The following is a 21,737-nucleotide window of genomic DNA, read 5'->3' as shown; positions in this document are numbered from 1 at the left end:
AGACTGTGAGCTTTTCAGGGCAGGGACTGTCTCTTTCCATATATACACAGAGCACCCTGATGTCAGCTGGGGACTTCTAGGCAGGATTCTCATACAATCAGTCATTCAGATGCGAGCTGGAGAGTGGAACCCAGGATGGGGGGAGGCAATGCAGAGGAGCTCCTCTAACTATGCAGAGCAGATCTGAGTTGGGGAGGAGATGGGAAAGCAGGAGACGGCAGCACACATTGGAGCCGAGCCGTGACGCACACAGGAGAAGAGGGGTGCACGACAAAGCACTAGTGAGATGCTCAGCGCAGATCTGATCACACCCCCAAACGAAGCTGCTTTTTCTTCCCTCCAGCTGCATTGCTTTTAAACCTCCACTCGACTCTCGTTCTCTGGCAAAGGGATTATCCCCATTCCCCCTCGCCCTGCTTTCGGTTCACGAGAAGGGCAGGTTCCCCTGCACAATAGTGCCTGCCAAACTCCATGCCCTGCAAGTCCCCATCCTCCTGTTTCATGCTGAAGCTGGTACCTGGCCATCCCCACCCACTAAAACCAGGCTATGCCCCCTCTTTGGGGCCATGCCACCTCTGACATGCCGGTCTGCTCCAGGGGAATTACCAGCAGAGTCTCAATTAAGTGGGAAGCTCTTGTCAGCCCCTCGAATGCATAAATAAAGGCAGTTTCTGGAGATCTGCCCTGGGGTCTGACAGCTGAACCTGGCCTCGTGTATTTCACAGTGATATTTAAAGGAAAAGAGTCCTGAACAGGGGGATCTCCTGGTGATCTTTGTGATGGAAGGCATGTAACATGCTGACATTAATATTGAATCTACTTAATCTAGACGCCTCCTTGAGGACTCTTTCTCAAATGAGTCTAGATTTTGTTCCGAGAGCATTCGTGCTCTTGCTAGGAAACATTTAGGTTTTCCATGGGACGGTAATAGCTACGCTTCATCCTTTGTCGTTAACTAGCACCTCTCGTCCATCGATCTCCGAGTGCTCGGCAAAGAATAGTAAGTGTCATTCTGCCCATTGTACAGGTGGGGAAACTGAGGCTCCTAGTTCTGTGTTCAGACTGTGCCTTTACTATCTTAGTTATTTATAAGGCACCTTGGAACCTAAAGATGGTATTAATATAATATAATTAATATAAGATAAATGTATTTGTGGTGCAGTAGCACCTGGGATCTGCAGTCATGGACCAGACCCACATTATGCTAGGTGCTGTAGAAACAGAGCAAAAACTCAGTTCCTGCCCCAAAGACCTTTCAGTCTATGTATAAGACACAAGACAACAGGTGAATACAGACAGACCGATGGGGGAGCAGACGGAAACAATGAGACCATATTGGGTGAGGGTTAGGGTTGATTATATTTAGGCTTGGAAGGATTCGATTTTTATTGGTCAATGTTGGTAAACATTGACTTCACCCCACACGCGCGCACACGTTTCCGTCAATGAAAATCAAAATTTACAGATTGGCAAAGTAAGAAAAATGCAACTTGATAACTTGGTATTTGCTCTGTGTGTTTGATGTGTGATGATAATTTTTTACCCGTTATAAAGCTTTAACTTTCTGAATCTCAGTGCCAACTATCATTAAATAATTATCATTTGATATCCTCTCCCGCCCCAATTTCTGGCCCCCAATAAATTTCCTACAATTGTGGAAATTTAAATCAATTATCAAATGCATGTCAAAGGCTCTCTACTGCTACCAGATAACAGAGATTCTCCATGGAGAAGACCTGTGCTGTTTGGAGAAAGAGGGTCTTGTTTCTACCCCCACAATGCAAAGCATGGTAAAAAGCATTAAGTTCTGACTGGTCACAGATTTGTTGCACTAACATAGTGCTTTCTCGTCATCTATGGATCTTTAAGCAATCTACAGGGTGGAAATTCCCTGCCTTTTCTCCTCTCTCCCCACCTGTGGAAATTTGCAGAGAGCTGTGAAAGGAAGGTTGGTACAGTGATTAGAACACTAGTCTCTGCCTTGGGGAACCTGGGTTCAAATCCTTGCTCTGCTACTGACTTCCTGTGTGATCTTGGGCAAGTCACTTAGCCTGCCTGTACCTCAGTTCCCTGTAAAATGTGGGTAATATCACTTTCCTAACTCAAAGAGTTTGGGGAAAATGCAGAATACCTTAAAGATTGGGAGATGCTCTGGTAACGGGCCATAGAAAGACCTAAAATTGAAAGAAGTTTGCTTTTGGATTTCATAAATACATGCGGGTCAGTGAAGTGTCTGGAAGAGAATGAAGGAGGAAGGTGTTCGGGATACACTGCAGTCTGCTGCTGGCATTTTCTATTTAATACAAGTAGCAAAATTGGGAAGATATAGGAGTTTCCATTAGCATTGAGGCCTTTCTGGGAATAGTTTGGTTCCCCTCCCCCACCCCCCCGAATAGCCCCGCAGCTGCTCTTTTTTTTTAATTTATTTTAAAAAGCAGCAGCATGTGGACAGAATCCTGTGACAGAGACTCTAAGGGAGACACATTTTACCAGGTGGAATTGCTGCTTGCAATGTAAGGAAGGTTTTGAAGTGGGATCTTGCTGTCAGTGTAAGACAAATAGTAGTTTGTGCCGTTGGAAAACACCCCCTTCCTCGCTCTTAGCAGCCGGTAGCTTCCCAGGAATCAAGCAGCACCAGATTATTATTTGTATTATGTACGGGTTGCAATCGAGATCGGGGCCCTGGGGTGCTAGGCGCTATACCAGACACATACTGAGAGGCAGCCCCTGCCTCCAAGAGAGTGAAATTGATCATGATACCTTAGCAAGGGTACTTCAGCCACGCAAAAGGGAAGAGGTCCTAGGAGTCTCTGGCTTTGGCACATCATGAGTTGAATGCCGGGGAACTGCCTTGTGGTGAGTTCTTTATTTGGAGTAAAAGCTGTGCTCTGAGCGGAGGTCAGAGAGAGCAGGATCGGACCGTCCGTTTCAGTGTTGCAATGAATGGAGTTTCCCATGAAGTGGCAGGTGCCACTCTGTGTTTTTTAAAAATAAGAGTGGTTTATTTATAAGTTTGTTCATTCATTACTTCACCCCTCAGACACGGCCATTGCTGAGATTTCAGAAGGAGCCAGAATGTGAAAGGTTGTTAGTCTTTGACTGAAAGGTGAGTAGACAAGGTAGGCGAGGTAATATCTTCTATTGGACCAACTTCAGGTCCTGAAGAAGACGCTGTGTAAGCTCAAAAGCTTGTCTCTTTCATCAACAGAAGCTGGTCCGATAAAAGATATTCTCTCACCCACTTTGTCTCTCTAATATCCTGGGAGAAACGCGGCTACAACTGCACTGCAAACAACAACGGAAGGTGCAGGGCTGTCACTCACTGCTGGGGAACTTCATTTCAAGCTGTACCCCTTGTGCTATAATGGCCTTTATTCTACTGCTGAATATGCATACCACTGCCCTCTACTGGGCAGAATTGAAACTACACAATTCTGTAATAAGCCCTATACTGCTATAACCTCCTTTGGGTTAAGTATTTAACAGCTCTGTTGTTCTCGGGCAGGAGGGGTCTTGTCCCTGTTGTTGCCATGGTTTGTTATAGTAGGTGGGTGTTACAGGTTTTTAGGAGTCATTTATGTTCAGCTATAGATATAAAGAGAGACAACATGAAGAATGGAAAGGAGGCTGATAAAGAATGCCTTAGAATAATATGTAGCATCTTTGATTAGAAGATCTTAAAGTTAATTAATTCATTAATTAAGCCTCAGTAGCCCCTGTGAGAGGCAAGCAGATATCCTCTGCGTTTTGCTGTGGGGAAACTGAGGCTGGTGAGCTAAGTGATTTCCAAAATGTCACCCAGCAAGACTGCGCAAGAGCTGAAAATAGAACCCTGAGGTCTCCATTCACCTAGAGTTAGGGATCAGACAGACATTTTCTCCCCCCGCTCCTCCCCAATTCATTCTTGCTAATCTACAGAAGCTGCAATCAGAGGGGTTTTTTGTTTGTATGAAGAAAAATCAGATTCCACCTACAAACTCGTGGGAAGGGGGTGCGATACGAACAGTTCTTGCCTGCACAGTGAACACCTGGGAGGCTAGATTATGGTCATGTATGTGAGGAATACATTCTTTGAGCATGCGGATGCTTGTAGCTGTCGGAAGAAGTTTTAGGGGTAAGCAGTAGTCAAACACATGTTTTCTTCTATCAGTTTAAATCCTTTTGACCCTCTCTGAACTGTGACATTCCTTGCATTCTCAACTTCTTCAGCAATCACTCTTCCATTCATTTCAGGGCATGGCTTAGCTAGCATCCAAGCAAGGGATTTGATTTCATATCACACTTCCCCCAAAAGAAAATAGCAAATCAGACTGAAGTTTTTCTAACCCAACCCGTTGGCTTCTGTGGGAGCTGTGGCATTTTCCATATCTGAACTTTCCTGTCTTCTGAATTGATTCGCACTTTTATGTCTCATTTTGACTGGAACTTCCAAAAGAAAAAAGCAAAGGTTTTAAAAGATTTTCTCCCTCTTAGGTCGCATGGAGTTGATTTGATTTTTCCCCCAGTTCAGCTGAGAGACCTCAGTAAACAGAGTTTTCCAGCCATTTGGTTTCACTGAGCTGGAAGGAAGATGTAGGGCTGGATATGGGGCATTTTCAGATTAGTAATATGGATCATTCCAAGGTGAACAGTGAGTCAGATATTTTTCCTTTTCGGGTAAAACAACCCATGGGGGATCCTTTAATGTCATTGGTGATTTAGATTATTTCAGCCAGCGCCTTAGCTGGTGTAAATCAGTGTAGCTCCACCGACTTAAACTAGCTGAGGATCTGGCCCATTAAATTTTGTTTATACCAACATGGCTCCATGTCAGATTTCATATCTTGGATGAAATCCTGGCCCCAGGAAGTCATTGACAGCTTTGCCATTGACTTTGATGGAGCCAGGATTTCATCCTTTGTTCATGGTGAAACCTACAAAAGATTTGTGATGTTGCCGCACCGGGGTTCTACAACTGGGGATCGTGACCCCTCAGGGGGTCGTGAGGTGATTACGTGGGGGGGTCATGAGCTGTCAGCCTCCACCCCCAAGCCCTGCATCACCTCCAGCATTTATAACAGTGTTCAATATAAAAAAGTGTTTTTCATTTATGGGCGGTGGTGGTTGCATTCAAAGGCTTGCTGTGTGAAAGAGGTCATCAATGCAAACTGTTGTAGCAGAACATGGTGGTAGCCTTGTATGGGTAAAGTGCTTTTGGCCTCTTTTTATTTAGGAACATTTCTTCTTCTCACTTAGAACTTAACTAAACCCCGTTCTGAATGTTTATTAATTTACTGATTTAGCATGTAATTAGAGCAAACAATCAATAATGACTAATAATAAGCATCCCCTCTTTCTGGTTGTGTAATCTCATCTTCTTGATTCTTCTTCTTTGACAATTTTGTGACTCTGTAATTCTGGGGCAAGTGTGAACAGATCTGAGCCTATTTAACAGTCTCTCTTTGAGCTGTCTTGATCAGCTGCAGTGGGTCAGAGGAGTCATGTGGCATTGGTTCTGCTCCCTGATTGAATGAACACACAAGCACGGCTCATTGCAAACTGGTTCCCATGAATCATGTGGGACTGAAAATTCTGAATGATCATGAAAAGCAAAGGCAAAAGGGAGAGGAACGTTGTTGAAGCAAATGCAGTTAAAATTGTGAAGGAATTGTAGTGGACATTTTTTGCACTATTTAACCCAGTTCTGTGTGTAATAAAGAAAGTAGATATTTATCCATGTAATATGCCAGCTAAGTGTGTTGTGTCAATAGAGGATAATAGCCTACTACTGCTACTAGCTTAACTAAATTAACTCACCCGGAATCATGAGGTAGAGGCCCATTTGTCTGAGCTGATAGTTCAAGGCTTTATCCCTGCTGATGACCTTCAGCTATGGGCTGATACAGGAATGCCTTAAAATAAATCTAATTTATATGCCAACTTTTTGCTAGTAAAGTAAGACGTCTGAGATGCAAAAGCAAGGGAAGTTGGAGGCAGAACCGCCCTAGCAATTGCTTCTCAATACCCCCTCCCCCGGGTTTGGCTTCAGTGGGGTTACCCATTGTTCTATAGTTGTTAGGGTCCTGATTCTCCATCTCCACGCACTTTGTGTCGTCACTTGCAGCTAGGTGAATCAAACCCTTAGTTTTTGTGTAGGCCCTGTCTACAATAACAGACTCCTAAACAGAAGATGGGTGGTCCAGTGGTTAGGCTGCTAGCTTGTGATTTGGGAGACCTGGGTTCAATTCCCTCCTTGGTTGTCTACTTCCTGTGAGACCTGGGGCAAATTGCTTAATCGTTCTGTGCCTTAATGTCCCCTCATAAATGGGATAATAGCACTGCCTTGCCTCACAGGAGTGCATTGTGAGGCTAACTACATTAAAGATTGTGAGGTGCTCAGATACTACAGCAATAGAAGTGCCGTAGCTATCTAATGCAGCTGCTGTGCCCTGGTGAACGGTGCTGCATAAAAGCAGGGTAGGGCCCCCAGGTTCATAAGGTGGATCTCTTGTTACACTGCTGCAGGTTTCCTGAATGCAGAACACGCCATTGTCTATGATAAGACAGATCTGTACAAATTCTGTGCCCGGGCGGCCAGTGGATATTTGTCTAGTGGTGTGGAACGTGAGCCAGCGTGGGGGGAGGTTCAGTGAAGCTGCGGTGTCTTAGAACACGCTGGCCGACTTTCTGGCTGGCTGACGCAGTGGTGTAAAATGGTCCCAGGATGGCACTACTTTCCAGGTCATTGCTGGATGCAATTCAGTAAGTGGACTGGTTGCTCTTGAGCGCTTGAGTCATGTAGGGGATCAGCTACCTGGGAAATCAATCCTCTCTCCTTATACTGCCAAGACAGTTGATTAGCAGTGATGTGCAAGCTAACGGTTTCCTATATCTGAACATTTGGATGCCAAGAGTTAGGGGTTTCTTAGTCTTGGAGAATTCTGAGCTTTCAAAATCGTGCCGAGTTGGGTCTGAGTATTTGACCTTTTGGGCATGGTATAAAACTCACCCAAGCATAGAGCTTATTGGAGTGGTGGTTCTGTATGTTACTATTTGAGCAGAACAAACAACTCATAGTGAAATAATTTGATGGCTCTCCATTTTGCCTTCCTTTTGGGGCAGGGTGGATTGATTTAAATCAAAAGTGATTGAAATTGGCAAGCAGGAAACCTTGATTTAAATATCCAATTTTAATCTAGTTTGGCATTTGTACTTTTTAGCTATTTTCCTAAAGAAAGGCTGATTCTCATTGGTTGATATCTATTAAAAACATGTTGATTTGCAACTAAACATTGCCTTTGCACTAAATATTGTACTACTTTTTGCTAGCTAGGAGGATGCACAAAATATATACACATTTATTTAAGCAATTATATAGCTTCACATACGTATGTTCTTAATTTTTAAGAATTTTATGTTAGAAAAAGGGTGAATATTACATTTCTTTACTAGATGATTCATTTTTTCCTTCATGAATTGTGTCAAGCTGAATTGGATGGAAATTGGAATTGAATTAAAAATATATAACAGCATTTTAAAATAGTTTTTGTTAGTTAAATAATTACCTTTAATGTGCTGGATACATCAGAATATGTTTGTCAAAACCTGATTTGTATTTAAAACTAATTGCTATAGGAAACAAAGAGGATCTGTATTTAGTGAATTGAACTGATTGTTCTGGTCATCCCGTCCTTCAGGATTTTAGAATTAGTAGATCTCATCCTCTTGAACCTCATTTTTATTCATAGATTGAAAAAGAAAAACAAGTTTTCCTGCTTTTTCAGCTTCCAATCAATTTCTCAACTTTGAATGAACTAGTCATTGAGTTGGAGAAGTTGAAGAAACCAAAATGAAGGTTCTCATGGGTGACTTTAATTTTCCTGATATCTGCTGGGAGAGCAATACAGCGGTGCATAGACAATCCAGGAAGTTTTTGGAAAGCGTAGGGGACAATTTCCTGGTGCAAGTGCTAGAGGAGCCAACTGGGGGGGAGCTTTTCTTGACCTGCTGCTCACAAACCGGGAAGAATTAGTGGGGGAAGCAAAAGTGGATGGGAATCTGGGAGGCAGTGACCATGAGTTGGTTGAGTTCAGGATCCTGACACAGGGAAGAAAGGTAAGCAGCAGGATACGGACCCTGGACTTCAGAAAAGCAGACTTCGACTCCCTCAGGGAACGGATGGGTAGGATCCCCTGGGGGACTAACATGAAGGGGAAAGGAGTCCAGGAGAGCTGGCAGTATTTCAAGGAATCCCTGTTGAGGTTACAGGGACAAACCATCCCGATGTGTCGAAAGAATAGTAAATATGGCAGGCGACCAGCTTGGCTTAACGGTGAAACATAAAAATCTTAAACATAAAAAAGAAGCTTACAAGAAGTGGAAGGTTGGACATATGACCAGGGAAGAGTATAAAAATATTGCTCGGGCATGTAGGAATGAAATCAGGAGGGCCAAATCACACTTGGAGCTGCAGCTAGCGAGAGATGTCAAGAGTAACAAGAAGGGTTTCTTCAGGTATGTTGGCAACAAGAAGAAAGCCAAGGAACCTGTGGGCCCCTTAATGAATGAGGGAGGCAACCTAGTGACAGAGGATGTGGAAAAAGCTAATGTACTCAATGCTTTTTTTGCCTCTGTCTTCACTAACAAGGTCAGCTCCCAGACTGCTGCGCTGGGCATTACAACATGGGGAATAGATGGCCAGCCCTCTGTGGAGAAAGAGGTGGTTAGGGACTATTTAGAAAAGCTGGACGTGCACAAGTCTATGCACTTGGCCGGACGAGTTGCATCCGAGAGTGCTAAAGGAATTGGTGGCTGTGATTGCAGAGCCATTGGCCATTATCTTTGAAAACTCGTGGCAAACGGGGGGAGTCCCGGATGACTGGAAAAAGGCTAATGTAGTGCCAATCTTTAAAAAAGGGAAGAAGGAGGATCCTGGGAACTACAGGCCAGTCAGCCTCACCTCAGTCCCCGGAAAAATCATGGAGCAGGTCCTCAAAGAATCAATCCTGAAGCACTTACATCAGAGGAAAGAGACCAGGAACAGTCAGCATGGATTCACCAAGGGAAGGTCATGCCTGACTAATCTAATCGCCTTCTATGATGAGATTACTGGTTCTGTGGATGAAGGGAAAGCAGTGGATGTATTGTTTCTTGACTTTAGCAAAGCTTTTGACACGGTCTCCCACAGTATTCTTGTCAGCAAGTTAAAGAAGTATGGGCTGGATGAATGCACTATAAGGTGGGTAGAAAGTTGGCTAGATTGTCGGGCTCAACTGGTAGTGATCAATGGCTCCATGTCTAGTTGGCAGCCGGTGTCAAGTGGAGTGCCCCAGGGGTCGGTCCTGGGGCCGGTTTTGTTCAATATCTTCATAAATGATCTGGAGGATGGTGTGGATTGCACTCTCAGCAAATTTGTGGAGGATACTAAACTGGGAGGAGTGGTAGATACGCTGGAGGGCAGGGATAGGATACAGAGGGACCTAGACAAATTGGAGGATTGGGCCAAAAGAAATCTGATGAGGTTCAATAAGGATAAGTGTAGTGTCCTGCACTTGGGACGGAAGAACCCAATGCACAGCTACAGACTAGGGACCGAATGGCTAGGCAGCAGTTCTGCAGAAAAGGACCTAGGGGTGACAGTGGACGAGAAGCTGGATATGAGTCAGCAGTGTGCCCTTGTTGCCAAGAAGGCCAATGGCATTTTGGGATGTATAAGTAGGGGCATAGCGAGCAGATCAAGGGACGTGATTGTTCCCCTCTATTCGACATTGGTGAGGCCTCATCTGGAGTACTGTGTCCAGTTTTGGGCCCCACACTTCAAGAAGAATGTGGATAAATTGGAGAGAGTCCAGTGAAGGGCAACAAAAATGATTAGGGGACTGGAACACATGAGTTATGAGGAGAGGCTGAGGGAGCTGGGATTGTTTAGCCTGCAGAAGAGAAGAATGAGGGGGGATTTGATAGCTGCTTTCAGCTACCTGAAAGGGGGTTCCAAAGAGGATGGCTCTAGACTGTTCTCAATGGTAGCAGATGACAGAACGAGGAGTAATGGTCTCAAGTTGCAGTGGGGGAGGTTTAGATTGGATATTAGGAAAAACTTTTTCACTAAGAGGGTGGTGAAACACTGGAATGCGTTACCTAGGGAGGTGGTAGAATCTCCTTCCTTAGAGGTTTTTAAGGTCAGGCTTGACAAAGCCCTGGCTGGGATGATTTAACTGGGAATTGGTCCTGCTTTGAGCAGGGGGTTGGACTAGATGACCTTCTGGGGTCCCTTCCAACCCTGATATTCTATGATTCTATGATTAATGAAAAATTCAGATTAAAAAATGAAGCCCACGCGGTTTTTATTTATCCTGATTTGGGGGATGGTCTGCAAAACTCTCCAGCAAGTTTTTTGGAATTTATTAATAATTCAGAATGAGCCAAACAGATATAACCAATTCCCTTTACTTTCTCATGCTCTCTGAGCTCTGTTGGTTGAAGAGCTCTCAAACACCCTGGTGAATACTTCGATAGATACAGTTACGATTGCAAGTCACACAGTAGGGTTTCTATTCCCTGGATATATGAACATAACCTATATCAGGCTTTCAGCACATTTGCGTGGGCAAACCTAATATTTGGTCTCTGGGAGCATTTTGACTCTTATTTGGTTGGGTAATTTCAAATCAATGGCCAGGCCCCCAGGGCCGGTACACATGGCAGCTTTTTATTGTTCGACATCGAAAGAAAATAAAATCAAAAAGCTAAATGCATCCTTAACTACTCCTGGCGTGCGTCCTGCCTAAGGCATTCAGCACTGCATTTAGCTACATGCTATTCAGCAAAGCACCTGGGACCTGATCAAAGGCCACTGACATCAGTGGAAACGTGGCGCTTACAGATGTGACAGACTGATATGGCCCCCATCCTGTGCTGTCAAAGCACCTCACAAGCTTTTGTTCTCAGAACGCCCCGCCCTGGTGAGAGAGAGAGAAGTGCTATTACCACCATTTCACAGCTGGGGAATAGAGGCACAGAGAACCGTAAGGCTGGGGTTGAAAACCGACCGCGCATTAGCCTGCTGCTCACTAGCTGCTTGTGTGGACCCTGCCGCCGCTTGCTAGAGGTTCCCTGGCGTGCTTTGACCTACGTCCCTTTCAAACGGCAGTAGATCAAAGCACAGTAGGAAGCTTTTAGAGCATGGCAGCAGGGTCCCGGACAGAGTGCATGGCACGCTGCTTGGCATAGATTAATACCCCAGCTTGCCGAGCATGAACTGTCCATCTAGACAAGTGACTTGCCCAAGGTCATAAAGGAAGCCTGTGGCACAGCAGGGGCTTGAACCAAGTCGTCGGCTAGCGCCATAACCAATGAACCATCCTTCCTCTTGCTGGACCATCCCATTGAAGCCTGAATTTGAGCATGAGCGTTAAGGTCTCTGCTGAATGCGGATGGACTCCCAAATTGGACCTGTGTGCTGGAGTTCAGACCACTCACTGAGCATGGGACAACTGTATCCCTTCACCTCCCTTCAGCCTGCGTCACATCACGCAGGATTTGGTCCATTGCGAGCCACCTTCCGATGGTAGGAGGTGATTTAAAAGGATTAAATCTAACCATGGGGGGGAAAAAAACCCCGTTCCTGAGCGTTTGACATTGGGTAACAATCTACGCAACAAGAAAAGGAGGACTTGTGGCACCTTAGAGACTAACCAATTTATTTGAGCATGAGCTTTCGTGAGCTACAGCTCACTTCATCGGATGCATGCCATGGAAACTGCAGCAGACTTTATATATACACAGAGAATATGAAAAAATACCTCCTCCCACCCCACTGTCCTGCTGGTAATAGCTTATCTAAAGTGATCATCAGGTGGGCCATTTCCAGCACAAATCCAGGTTTTCTCACCCTCCACCCCCCCACACAAATTCACTCTCCTGCTGGTGATAGCCCATCCAAAGTGACAACTCTTTACACAATGTGCATGATAATAAAGTTGGGCCATTTCCTGCACAAATCCAGGTTCTCTCACCCCCCTCCCAAAAACCACACACACAAACTCACTCTCCTGCTGGTAATAGCTCATCCAAAGTGACCATTCTCCCTACAATGTGCATAATTAAGGTGGGCCATTTCCAGCACAAATCCAGGTTTTCTCACATCCCCCCCACCCCCATACACACACAAACTCACTCTCCTGCTGGTAATAGCTCATCCAAACTGACCACTCTCCAAGTTTAAATCCAAGTTAAACCAGAACATCTGGGGGGGGGGGGGGTAGGAAAAAACAAGAGGAGCTCATGCTCAAATAAATTGGTTAGTCTCTAAGGTGCCACAAGTACTCCTTTTCTTTTTGCGAATACAGACTAACACGGCTGTTACTCTGAAATCTACGCAACAGTAGTTTTCAGAGGAGCTATGCCTACGCGTTTCACTGCAGTACCGGTGTCCCCAGCACTCTGCTCCCTTCTGAAGCGAACGCCGGGAAGCCCATTGAGCCCCTCGGTGCTGCGCTCATCTCAGCTGTTTGTGGCAGCTGCTGTGAACAGGTCGGAGTGGGAGTCAGTGAGGTAAATTTGGCTTTGAAATAAAAAAGATTCTTTTCTATTTTGGGAACTCGAGGTTAGGAGGAGCCAAGATGTGACTGGAGAAGTGGCCTGTTATCAACTTGAACGTGTAATTTAAATAAAAAAGAAAACTTTTCTCTTCTAAACCATTAAAATTAGAGCATGTTTTATAGTCCCTCCCTCCGACCCCTGTGTAGAGATTCCCCTCAGTCTTGTATGACCTCCAGAGATTCCACTTCACTTACTTACAGTTCAGTTTTGCTCTTGGGATCAGCCTTAGGTGGATGAAATTTTAGTTTTCTGTAGAGATGGGTTCCAGCCAGAGTATTGGGAACCTAGGTCTAGATTCCAAACAACGCAGGCTTTGAGGTATTTGAAGCAGTAGGTTTAGTTTTGGGCCTGTCCTTCATTTCCTGCAAGATTTTCTATAAAATGTATATTGATGGATCATTTTTCCACTAATTGTACCTTGGATCATATTAAAAAAAAAAAGTGTTTAACAGAAATCCAATATTTCAGTGTGAACAGTCAGAAAAGGAAGAAGCGTTCAATAAATATTTCTGTTCTGTCTTTGTGGAAAAAGCCAGATGATGTACTCATATTAAATGATGATGAAATACTTTCCAACAATAGCTCCAGAGGTTGCTAAACAGCAGTTGCTAAAGTTAGACATTTTTAAATCTGCCGGTTCGGATCACTTGATTTAAAGTGCTTTAAAAGAGCTGGCTGAGGAGCTTTCTGGACCATTTGCTGATTTTCAATAAGTCTTAGAACCCCAGGGAAGTTCTGGAGGACTGGCAGAAAGCTAATGTTTTGCCACTGGTTAAAAACGGTAAAGGGATGATCCAGATAATTTTAGCCCTCTCTGCCTGACAGTGATTCTAGGCAAAATAATGAAATAGCTGATATTGGAGTTAATTAATAAAGAATTAAAGGAGAGTAATGTAAATTAGTGCCAGTCCACATGGGTTTATGGAAAATAGATCTAGTCAAACCCACATAATATCTTTTTAATAAGATTACAAGTTTGGTTGATAAAGTAATTGTTAATGTAATAAACTTCAGTCAGGCATTTCACATGGTACTGCATGTCATTTTGATTAAAAAACCAGAATTGTACAAAATTAACATGATGCACATGAAATGGATTAAAAACTCTCTGATAGGTCTCAAAATTTAATTGTAAATGGGGAATCGTCATCGAGTGGTTGTGTTTCTAGTGGGGTCCTGAAGGGATCAGTTCTTGGCCCTACGCTATTTAATATTTAATAACAGAAAATCATTTAGTGATGAAGTTTGCGGATGACACAAAGATTGGGAGAGTGGTAAATAATAAGAGACAGGACACTGAAATAGCAATCTGGATTGCTTGGTAAACTGGGTGCAAGCAAAAAAATATGCATTTCAAAAAGGTCAAAAGAAAAGTCACGTGTCTAGGAACAAAGAATCCAGGCCATGCTTACAGGAGCGGGAAGATGCTATCCTGGAAGCAGCAACTCTGCAAAAGACATGGGGGTCCTGGTGGATAATCTGCTGAACATGAGCTCCCAGTGCAACAGAGTGGCTGAATAGGGGAATGCAATCTTTGGATGTATGAACGGGAAGATCCAGCAGGAGTAAAGAGGTTATATTACCTCTGTATTTGGCACTGGTATGACGGCTGCTAGAATACTGTGTTCAGTTCTGGTATTCACAGCTGAAGAAGAGTGTTGGTAAATTGGAGAGGGTTCAGAGAAGAGCCACGAGAATGATCAAAGGACTGGAAAACATGCCTTATTTTGAGAGATTAAAGAAGCTCAATCTGTTCGTCTTATCAAAGAAAAGGTTAAGGGGTGATTTGATCGCAGTCTGTAAGTACCTCTATGAGGAACAGAAATTTGATAATAGAGGGCTCTTCAATCTAGCAGACAAAGGTCTAGCAAGATCCAATGGCTGGAAATTGAAACTAGACAAATTTAGACCAGGAATAAGAGAAGTTTCTAGCAGTGAGGGTAATTAACCACTGGAACAGTTAACCAAGGGTTGTGGTGGATTCTCCTTCATTAGAAGTTTTTAAATCAAGACCGTCCATTTTCCAAAAAGATCTGCTCTAGTTAAAGCAGGAATTAATTCAGGGAAAGACCCCTGGCTTGTGTTATGCAGGAGGTCAGAACAGATGACCAGAGTGGTCCCTTCTGGCCTTAAAATCTATGAATCCATAATGGCAAAAGCACTTCTGTGTCAGCATAACTGACTCTACCCTGAAGCTTTTTCTGGTACAGAAGTGTCATAAAGAAATCATACCCCTCACCAACACTGCTGTACTGGCAAACGTTTCCAGTGTAGACCTGGTCTGCATGAGTGACTTTCACCTCTCTGTCCCTCAGTTCTCTGTCTGCAAAATGGCACCAAATGATACTTGTCTACCTTGCCAAAGATAATGTGGGGCTTGATTAACTGTTGCTCATAAAGTGCTTTGGGGCAAACATAAGTGTTAGCATTACTCAGTGTGCCGAAGTGAAATACTTTGAAATGCAAAGGGCCTCATTTCAGGCAAAAACCTGGGCTTGACATTGATTTTCTTTTTATTTTAGAAGCCGCAAAATTCAGATAAGAAATATCCCACCCCAGTTACGATGGGAGGTAAGTGAAACAACTGAGCAGCCACAGTCCTGACTTATGACATACAAACCTTTTAAATACCGACACTTGAACTTTAGAGCCCTGCAGATCTGCAGATATCAGCTTTATGTCTGCGGATCATGGATGGATGCGGATCCAGATTTTGTATCTAGAGCCCTGAAAATCTGCGGATATCTGCGGACCGTGTTTGCTGATCGGATGTGGATATAAATTTTGTATTCGCACAGGTTTCTATTGATCTTGTCTTCACTAGCCTTTTGTACCTCTCATTCATTGGCTGGAAGTTAGTCTGATTTCTCGGGTGACGAACAAACATTTGTACCCTGAGACAAACTTGGGGAGTAGCCACACAAACCTTTTTAAATGTATTACACTCCTTCAGTTGGCAACGAATTAACTCAAGGTACAAAAATCTCCGAAAGACATCACCTTGATGGCTGCATCTTCCATCTTTGTGACCTCCCCAAGTTCTGTTTCTCCTGATCAAAGTGTTGGCTGCTTTTGATGCTTATGAGAAGCTTCACCATAGCATGACTCAGGTGTCAGGGTGCAGTTCCAAATTGAGTTCCTTGGTTTTTAAACCCTGTGGTGGACTCATCCCTTCTAGACCTGAGCCATGGGGCTTCGAGAGCCACAGGTGATTATTTTGGTGCCCAGCTTGACATGCCTTAAAGGGGCCTGGTTTTCAGAAAGTGCTGAAAATCGCCCTCTGAAAATCTGGCCCCTTTAAAGTGTCTCAAATTGGGCAGCAAGAAATGGAGGTACCCAAAATCACTGGCCATGTTTGGAAATGGTGGCTTTCATACTATAAGCTGGATGAACGAACGGACGCCCACCCACCCTTCTTTGTCTTACCTAGCACCAAGAAGCCCTAACTTAGGTTGGGCTACCATTGTGCTAGGGGCTGTACAAACAGTCCTTGCTTGCCATCTAGACAAACTCAGGGTTGGGGGGGGGGAAAACTGACAAACAGAGAGGGGAAATGACTTGTCCAGGGTCACGCAGCAAGCCAGGGGTTGAGTAAGGAATAGAATCCAAGTCTTCTGACTCCCAGTCCAGTGCCTTCTCCACACGTGTTCTAGAATTGCCAAAGCTAGGCTGTCTGATCACTGGAAACAGGGTTGGATTGCAGATTTGTTTTATCTTCCAGGTCTGGTCAGATGCACCCCATGTAATGTAGTTTCCCCTTCCTTTTCTAGGTTTTGGATGGTTTGCTAGCTCAGTATGGTACTGTAGAAAATTGTGAACAAGGTAAGTAAGTGTGTGGGGGTTCGGTTAGATTATTTTTAAAGTTAGACACTAACTGGTTTTGGAGTGAGTAGAATTCGGTTTAAAAGCTTTTGGGACATAAAGGCTTCTTTGCTCAGTCATTTCACAGAGGGTGAAATTCAACCCTGTGCAGAGGGTCACATGTCCATAGGCCTTGTGTTCGCCCTCTGACCTGGGCCAAATTTAACTCTGTGCGTCTGACCAGTGGGTTGTCACTGTCTCCTCTGTACTCCTGTGTAACGCCCATTCACTTTCCCTATGATGGTGCACCAGGAAAGATTTCTGGGGCTGATCCAAAGTCTGGACTTGCCAGACTGGATCAGAACCAAGGTCCATCTAGTCTGGTATCTTGTCTGAAAGTGGCCAGCGCCAGATGCGTCAGAAGAAGAGGTAAGAGCCCACAGTAGGCAGAAGTGGGATAATCTGCCCCCCTGTATTCGGTCTCTGCCTGTAGACCTAAAGCAGGAAGTTTAATATTCCCTCCAGGATGTTTGTTATAACTGTGGTTATTCTTGTTACTCATATACACGCCAAGGCGCTTTCTGAATCTTGTCATGTTCCTGGCAAATCCTCAACCTGTAACAGGACATGGTGGTGGTGGGGGAATGGTTTGGGTTAGAAGGGAGCCTTTCCCTTCTGGTTCAAATCTGGTAGTGACTAAAACTCCTTGGAGTAATGATGACTCTTCCATGTCCTTTATGAAACGGGTTGGGTTGGGCATCTCTATTCCCAGTGGCCAGGTCCCCGGGGTGTAGGATGCATGAGCAAAGAACAAGTTTTAGGGGCCATTCCAGCAGAGGTGTCAAGGATTAAATGGTCCACAGACGCCGATCTCTCCTCTAGCTTTATGACTTGGTACAGGGGTGGCCAGCCTGAGAAGGAGCCAGAATTTACCAAAGTACATTGTCAAAGAGCCACAGTAACACGTCAGCAGCCCCACATCAGCTCCCGCACCGATCCCATCCCAGCGCCTCCCACCCACTAGCAGCCCCGCCAATCAGTGCCTCCCCCTCTCCTCGCGCACCTCCCGATCAGCTGTTTCGTGGCATGCATGAGGCTCTGGGGGGCGGGGTGGAGCGAGGGCATAGCAGGCTCAGGGGAGGGGGCCGGAAGGGGTGGAGTGGGGGCAGGGCCTGTGGCAGAGCCAGGGGTTGAGCAGTGAGCACCCCCTCGGGGCACATTGGAAGGTTGGTGCCTGTCGCTCCAGCCCCGGAATCGGTGCCTGTACGAGGAGCCGCATGTTAACATCTGAAGAGCCGCATGTGGTCCCGAGCCACAGGCTGGCCACCCCTGCCTTGGTATATTGCTGGATAATGTGGGTTACGCTCCCCTCTTTCCCATCCTCCCCCACCTGGGCCAGCTTGTCCCGAGCGACAGCAGTCCATGGGGGTTCAAATCCCTATTAGGAAGTTTGTATGATAAGCCCTCGATGGTGGGTCAGGGATTCAACCCAAGACTGCTTGAACGGAGCAATCCAATGCCTTAGCTCGTTGGCAGTGTGGCCCAGATCCTCCCAGATATTTAGGCATTGAAGTCAATGGGACTTAGGTGACGATCAGGGCCAAACAGACTTACTTATTTACATGGTGTAACTATGAGAAGGAAACAAATACCCTCGCTTGTTTTAATGCGAGTTATACTTGCTGCTTACGCTCTACCGTGTCTGGGGCTAGAGGACTTCAGGGCTGTCAGTCGGGCCCTGAAAGCTACTGGAGAAAGGATCTGGGGGGGTTCTTAATTTTAAAATGTAAGTCCTTTTATTTAAAAAGCAGCCCTCGAACCGATGGCTGAAACCAACCAGCCCTTCTGCACCACTCCCACTAATTCATGTGTGTTTTGATCGAAGTGAACACAGACAGCGAGACGGCCGTCGTCAATGTCACCTACTCAAACCGGGAGCAGACCAGACAGTAAGTGAAATTAATCTGCCCCTATGCCCCGTGCTCTTTTCAGGGTAACGAAGAAGGGAGTTGCTTTTGTCCAAACAGAAAGCCTTTTCTGTCCCGGCCCCACCAGGATTTTATAGAAAATGGCATGGCCAACCCCAAGCATTCAAAAATCAAGTGTCCGTCCCTCTCCCCACCCAAAATCATGAGTTTGGATTAAATATCATGACCCTTTTTAAAACATTTGGGGTTCTTTTTCTTTACCTTCTGGTTTCTGAGCCTTTAGGGGCACTCAGGTTAGGTTTTCAAGTTTTTCTGTGCAATCACAATGGCTGAAAACATACTTATTTGAAAGAAAGCTGAGATTCCTTACCTAATCACAGGACTCCAGGAGCTGGGGCTTTACAAATGTGCCAACGATTGTGAGAGTTAGCGCCTCTGAGAGAAAAATCTATGGTATGAATGAGTTTTAAATTGCCCCTGATGAAATGACAGCCAAACGCGACTTGATCATTTTGCACAAGGATGATTCCGATTCTAAATGGCTTGTTGATGTGATGTGAATTGGGATCTTGCAGCTGCACAGATTAAATTTCCCTTTTGCGACGGTACCACAAAGATGTGTTCTGTCGAAAGCCCTAAAAGAGAGCAATTGATTCAGACCATTTTAAGTTTTGAGTTGAAACAGGAGGATTTCATAGATTTATAGTCCAGAAGGGATCTTTAGATCAGCCAGTCAGACCTCCTATATAACACAGGGCATAGCATGTCATCCGGTTACCCCTACGGTAAAGCCTACTAACTTGTGTCTGGCTAAAGGTCATCTTCCATAAATGCATCCAGTCGTGATCTGAAGACATCAAAAGATGGAGAATCGACCTCTTCCCTAGATAGTTTGTTCCATTGGTTAATCTCTCCCTCCCTTTTCAAAATTTGTGCGTTATTTCTAAGTTGAATTTGCCTGGCTTTAACTTCCAGATGCTAGTTCTTGTTACGCCGTTCTCCCCACTTTAGTATCTGATATTTTCCCCCCACAATGGTCCTTATAGGCTGTAATCGGGTCACTTCCTTATCTCCTTTTTGAGAATCCAAACAGTCTGAGCTCAGTAAATCTCCCGCTGTACGGCATTGAACATGTATAAGGAACCATACACATCTGGTACAGCGCCATTTATAGGGGACGTTTCACTAGGGTGAGCAGATAGTGAGTGTGAAAAATTGGGACACTTTTTGGGGGGTTTGCGGGGGGTGCATAGTTGCCTATATAAGACAAAGCCCCTAATATCGGGACGGTCCCGATAATATCAGGAAGTCCGGTCATCCTACGTTTCACGGGGGTTGGAGTAGCAAAGACTTTTTGGATAAACCGGGGTTCAAATTAACTGGGTAAAGCGAGACACTTCCACATGTTCCGATGTTTGAGTGAGAGCTCGATAGACGGAGTTGTAGCATGGACAGTTCTTGCTTATGCTGGTAGTGCCATCTATTGGTAGCCTTGCAAACCTGCAGCCAGCTTTTAAAAAAAAAAAGAGAGAAAAATCGATTAAAAAGTAGGCCAGAATTCATCCTTGGGGCAGCTTTGGGGGGTGGGGGGTTATACCAGGAATGAATCTGGCCCCTTTTTGTGTTTTCATTCCATAATTTGGATTGATGTAGTCCTCAAGCCAGAATGATCAATTTAAAGGACCCCCCCCCCCCCCCCCACCCACATCCACTTACAAAGCCTGACTGCGGTGAGTTCTGGTGCCTTCCGTGGTGTTGGGGTCTGTGCCTTTAAGGGCTGAACTTTCCCAGACAGAGTCTGGGCAGGGGGCTATGAAGGTCGTATTGTTATGCCCAGACCGTTGGAACCGGACGCTGGAATAAAGCGGCGCTTTTCCAAGCACTGAGTGATCTCTGAACATCACACCTGATGCAGCAGGGAATGAATGGCCAGGAGAGCCAGTGAAGAGACATAACCTGGGATATTCTCACTCTCTCTCTGTGCACCAGAGCGATCATGAAACTGAATGGGCACCAGCTGGAAAACCATGCACTGAAAGTCTCCTACATCCCCGACGAACAGTCCACGCAGGGGCCAGAGAACGGGCGGCGGGGTGGCTTTGGCACGCGGGGGGCCCCCAGGCAGGGCTCGCCCGTCGCTGCAGGAGCGCCCGTAAAGCAGCAGCCGGTGGACATCCCACTCCGACTCCTGGTGCCCACGCAGTACGTGGGGGCCATCATCGGCAAGGAGGGGGCCACCATCCGCAACATCACCAAGCAGACGCAGTCCAAGTGAGTCCTGCCTTCTCCTCCCGCCTGCCTGCTTCCCTGTCCATCCGTCTCCTGCCCCTAGTCTGAAAGGGCTGCTTTGCATGCTGTCGTGGGGGAGGAGTTCAGAGCACTGGCCGGGGGTTGGATTTTTCATGGGGGGAGAAGAACTGGTATTATTAAGTTGTAAGAATTATCCCGGAGCCTCCAGTCCTCCATTATCCCCACTCAGGCTGCATCTGTCTCATCCATCCCTTAGCAAATGGAGACAGAGACCAAACAGCTCTTCTCCTCCCTCTTCTCCCCCCCTCCCCTCCCGCCACCCACCTACAGATGTGGGCTGTGCTGGCTTGAACCTTCCCATTTCTTTCCCCTCTCCTAGGACATCTGGTTGTAACTGGGGTCCCACCCTGCCCCTGCAGTGTTCTGAAACAGCCTGGGTCTCCCATTCAGAACCATAGATTTTTAAAGCCAGAAGGGATCGTTAGATCGTCGAGTCAGATCTCCTGTCTAGCACGCGCTAGAGAATTTCACCAAGTTACTCCTGCACTGAGCGGGTTTGACTAAAGCACGTCTTCCATAAAGGCCTCCAGACTTGATCTGAAGACATCAAGAGATGGAGAATTTACCTCTTCCCTTGGTGGTTTGTTCCACCCTCACTCGTTAAAAATCGGTGCCTTATATCTAAGTTGAATTTGCCTGGCTTTAACTTCCAGCCCTTGGTTTCCATTATGCCTTTCTCCAAGACAGCCTTGGAGTCTAAGAATTCGAAGTCTAGATTCTGATCCGTATTGCCCCAAGCACTTGCTCCAGGTTAGCCTGTTATTGAGCGAACCCAGCACCATTCTGTTCTTGACCCAGTTCTGGGCCTCCCTCAAGAGAGGGCTCAGATTGGAGAAAGATGAGCCTCGCTCGCAAACAGGGATTCAAGCCATTTGAAGGTCACAGAGCAGGATGCCCCGTGTGTGTGTGTGTTTCACTATTGTGTGTTTTGTGCCTATGCAGAATCGACGTGCACAGGAAGGAGAACGCGGGAGCAGCGGAGAAAGCCATCAGCATCCATTCCACCCCCGAGGGCTGCTCGGCGGCCTGCAAGATGATCTTGGAGATTATGCAGAAGGAGGCAAAAGACACCAAGACGTAAGGCTTTCAGCTTCCTCGCTGGGAAAGGCAGTTCCCAGC

General features: G+C 45.6%; 1 protein-coding gene across 1 annotated transcript in view; it reads left to right on the top strand.

Annotated features, from left to right (window-relative positions):
• The window catches only part of IGF2BP1 (insulin like growth factor 2 mRNA binding protein 1), a 60,456-nt gene that overhangs the window by 25,655 nt on the left and 13,064 nt on the right, over nt 1–21,737 (top strand). Inside the window, exons 3-7 of the mRNA XM_073325938.2 lie at nt 15,102–15,150; nt 16,350–16,401; nt 18,266–18,329; nt 20,298–20,579; nt 21,561–21,695. Coding sequence (XP_073182039.1) covers nt 15,102–15,150; nt 16,350–16,401; nt 18,266–18,329; nt 20,298–20,579; nt 21,561–21,695 — 582 coding nt within the window. The remainder of the gene's footprint in view (nt 1–15,101; nt 15,151–16,349; nt 16,402–18,265; nt 18,330–20,297; nt 20,580–21,560; nt 21,696–21,737) is intronic.

The sequence above is a fragment of the Lepidochelys kempii genome, chromosome 27 (genome assembly GCF_965140285.1).
Source record: "Lepidochelys kempii isolate rLepKem1 chromosome 27, rLepKem1.hap1, whole genome shotgun sequence".
NCBI lineage: Eukaryota > Metazoa > Chordata > Testudines > Cheloniidae > Lepidochelys > Lepidochelys kempii.
The sequence above is the reverse complement of the archived record's forward strand: the minus strand, read 5'-3'. Positions and strand labels throughout refer to the sequence as shown.